This window comes from Drosophila hydei, unplaced genomic scaffold (assembly GCF_003285905.1).
Source record: "Drosophila hydei strain 15085-1641.00,03,60 unplaced genomic scaffold, DhydRS2 tig00008114-arrow-pilon, whole genome shotgun sequence".
NCBI lineage: Eukaryota > Metazoa > Arthropoda > Insecta > Diptera > Drosophilidae > Drosophila > Drosophila hydei.
This window is the reverse complement of record NW_022045827.1, coordinates 1,747,276-1,751,136: the sequence shown is the minus strand read 5'-3', so window position 1 is coordinate 1,751,136 and position 3,861 is coordinate 1,747,276. Positions and strand designations below refer to the sequence as shown.

Here is a 3,861-nt window from a genome sequence, read left to right as displayed (position 1 = left end):
TTGTTGTTGTTGTAATTTTGGTGTTGGCATTTGCCAACTGTGCGCGTTAAAGCTCAAGTTATATTATTTTGGAAAAAGTTCTTCAGCTGCCAACTGTTGCCCCAGCCTGCAGCTCGCAGTGATTAATCATAAACAAAAATCACTTGAAGCGCAGCTGCAGACGCAGCACACAAACAACTGGCACACACACACACACCCACACACACCTGTGCAGCGCTGTCATTCGAACAAGAGTTGACAAAAAAAAATAGATATAAAAGAGATAAAGGCAGGTAACTGACGGTTTGGTAACTGCGGCTCTCATATTGATCAATCAATGTCAGTTGGCTCCTGTTGCAAAATCTATAAGCAATATGATAACCATTCGGCAATAAACTCCAGCGTCTGACTGTCTGGCCGGCTGGCCGGCTGGCTGCCTGGCTGGGCATCTGTGCTATTGTCTGGCGTTGTCTTTGCAACACTTTGAGTGATTTGATATGGCACATAACTGCAGACAGACACAGACGCACACGCCCCCGCCAACGCCCATTTGCTGCTAAACCTTTGATTGAAACAAATTTCCAATATAACCGAATGACAGATGCGACGAAAAGCGACATTTTGTTTTTCCCCTCAGCTTCGCCCTGTCCCCTCCAGCTGCCTTCCACTCGTTCACATCCTTTTTTTGTTGTGTTCCTTTGTCTACCTTTGGCTGCTGCGCCAAAATGTGTCACTTTTTATGAGCGATCATTTGTATTTGCCTCCCCTTTTCACTCTCTCTCCCATTCTCTTACTCTCTCTACCTATTCTATGCCAATTTTGTTGCACCCCTTTGTGGCACTTATATTTGTTGTCGCTTGTTTCCCCTACCTTTTCCACTTGTTCTCTGCTTGTACTTGCTGCTGCCTCAGTAATGTTATGCTTTTGACAAATTTGAGTTTAAGTGTATTACTTTTTACTGTGGAAACTCCCCAAGAAGCGATTGTACTCAATGTTCTGCTCTTGTTGCAGATGATTAATTAATTGTTTTCCTGTTGCTCGTTTGTCTCTTTGCTGAGACTCGTGCAACGTAACTAATTTATACTTTTTAAAGATTATTATTTATTTTATTATTATTGTAATCTTTCCTTGTTTAAAGCAGCCTCCCGAAACAGTTCGTAGATCTTGTCCTTAATCCATTCCTTGCTGTGCGGCGCATAGCTGTCCGTGCTCTTCTGGTACACCAGACAGCAGATGTCCACGAAGGAGTCAATGAAATCGAACAGTTGCTGTATATCATATGTTATGGTGGGCATGTTGGGGCACTTCCGCTTTAGATGCTCCTCATATATCTTGCACACAGCCTCCAAACAGCTCTGAACGGTCTTAAATTCGCTGTAAGTGCGCGTTCGTGGACACTTCGTGGGATGAACAAACAACACGGTATGAGTCATATCAATCGAATTCTAAACAATTAAGAAGTTTTAGATTAATTACTTGTTAATTATTCGAAAAAAAATACACACCTTTTTAGCTGTAGATTATAGCTTAAAGTAATTCTTGTTTAATATTCTCCAAATCAAAATTGGTCTACGAATTAGAGCCTACTTTGATAGTTAAATCAATTTTACGGCGCTGCATAGAGTTGAAAAGTTAATTGAAAATATACAGAATGTATGTTTGGAATACTCCAAAATAATTTAAATATTAAAATAAAATATTTTAAAATATAATTATGTAGAATTCATTTGAATAAATTATAACAGTTCTAACACTCATTACATATCAAATGTTTCAAATACGAGGGTTTCTTTTTATATTTTTTATTCATATATATTTAATGCATCAAAATAATTATTTCGATATTTTACTATTACTTCAACATTTTTTTAAAAATCCTCAAATTTTTCCTGTAATCTTGTTAGGCTTCTTCTTGAACGTCTTCTCTATCTTCAAAATTGTAGCGCTGCGTTCCTCTTTCATGTGCCTCTTCAACAGATCAGAGCCAGGTCTAGGGAACGCGTCAGCTTAATTATAATTACAGAACAGATTCTTGGCTTAAATTTTTAGCAGATGAGTCCAAGCAAAATAGCTGTCAAAAATTATTTCAGCAGTCAAATTGGCAAATCTAATATAAAATAGCCAATTCTCTATGCTTTTCAACAAATCTCAACGATATCTGATTTCAGCTAAAGGAATATCCCTAATGCATGTATTTTCAAAGATTTCCCTCGATATATAAATATTTGAATATTTCGTCATAAAATCGCATAATTGCTTGATGATTTTCCAATCAATTGGACATCGAAACTTAAATAATTCCACACTTAACTGTACTTGACATGATTTTATTTGATGGGCGGAGCCAAGCCTTACATTTCAGCTGAAAACTGTCCCAGGCGGACAATTAGAGGAAAGGGTTTTAACGTCTTAAACACGTGCGTGCGCTTTCAATTTCATTTCCGTTGCGCTCGACTCTGCCCCTCTGCCCCACTTCTCCCCTCAGCCCATGCTCCCGCTTCGCCTTAGTACGTAATATACTTAAGTATGGAGCTCATAAAAGATTTAAGCGTCGCTGCCATTACAAATGCAATTTGCAAAAACTTTTGATTTCGCCAGGAGACCCAAGCGCAGGCAGTGGCTGTGGCAGCGGCGACGACAGCGGCATTGGCAGAGGTTCTGGGTTTCAGCCCAGAGGCTTTTATTGGTCTCATTAAACGAAAATGTTTGCGACCAAAGCGCGCTCAAGTTGGGTTTGTCCTCGTGCCGAGTTAGCAGAGTTCTTCTCCAAAGTTCTCTAAGTTCTACGAGTTCTCAGTTGTAGCCGAGTTCAGTGTCGCTTTCGATTTCTCGTTTCTCGTTTCCCAGCCTGTCATTGGCAAGTCAACTCACGTTTCGCTACCTTTTCAAAAAGGTGCGCGGCGTTGATTTAGAAAAACTTTTTCTTTTTCTCTACGTTCTTGTTGTTGTAGTTGTTTTATTTTTTTTATTTCATTTCTATGTGGAACTGAAGCGACTTGAGTGCGGCCAAAGATTTGAATGGTTTTTCACTTGACATTTTGTTGAAGTGGTTGTTGGCTGTGTTGCGGCCGGCAACGTGATTCGATTTCAATTCGTTTTGGTTACTTGGCCGCCAAAGACTTTGATATACAACTTTGCAATTAAGCTGCCAATGAAGCGGAAACGAGCCCCAAATTTTCGACTCTCAACTTTCGACGTGAGTTCGAGTTGACTTCAAATCAAATTAAATTTTACCAAATTATTTGTAATTTGTGTCACAGATGGAACTGTCAAGAGCTGGTTGGAGGCTCACTTGCCTTATATATTCATATTCATTGAGATTCAATTCAATTTTCACAAATTATTTGCTTGGTTAGTTCTGTGGCTTCCACAAAATTATTTGGCTCCGCAGCCCCAGAGCACACACACAGAGGTAGAGGTATGTGAATGAGAATGTGCCCAAGGGCTTCCTTCTCTTCATTATCTGTACAGCATTCGGGTAACCATAAAATGGTTGCTCTGTTACCCCTGCCAAAGAGACACTCGAGCAAACTATGCCCAGACCACAATGCTCGAGTCTTGCTATTGAATTTCCTTTATGACAGCCCATACAATTGTAATTGAATTGTTGGCCCAAAACGACGCTGACATTTTAGCTTCAACAAAGAATCAACTCTGATATCTATCACTTCAATTTGCATGGCATAACTAAGACCTATCGATTTAATTAGAACAAACGTCCATGCTACAAGTTGAATATTTCAGCATAAATATATATAAATACAATTTAATGCTAACTAATTTTATTAAATTTATGCGCAATTCAATTTAACAAACAAAAAATTGAAGTTAACTTTATATAAATAGTTTAATTAGCAATTTAATTTTTGATTTATCTATATA

General features: G+C 38.6%; 1 protein-coding gene across 1 annotated transcript; it reads right to left on the bottom strand.

The window, feature by feature from the left end:
- Positions 1-1,091: 1,091 nt before the first annotated feature.
- Positions 1,092-1,559, bottom strand: LOC111594222 (enhancer of rudimentary homolog). Its single transcript, XM_023307422.2, has 2 exons — positions 1,485-1,559; positions 1,092-1,424 (listed from the first exon to the last, which is right to left on the bottom strand). The coding sequence occupies exon 2, from the start codon at positions 1,410-1,412 to the stop codon at positions 1,092-1,094; it is 321 nt and encodes a 106-aa protein (XP_023163190.1). The 5' UTR covers positions 1,413-1,424; positions 1,485-1,559.
- Between the last annotated feature and the right edge of the window lie 2,302 nt (positions 1,560-3,861).

What these genes read in the sequence shown, in the direction of transcription:
- LOC111594222 (XM_023307422.2), bottom strand. Translation starts at nt 1,412, where the DNA reads ATGACTCATACCGTGTTGTTTGTTCATCCCACGAAGTGTCCACGAACG.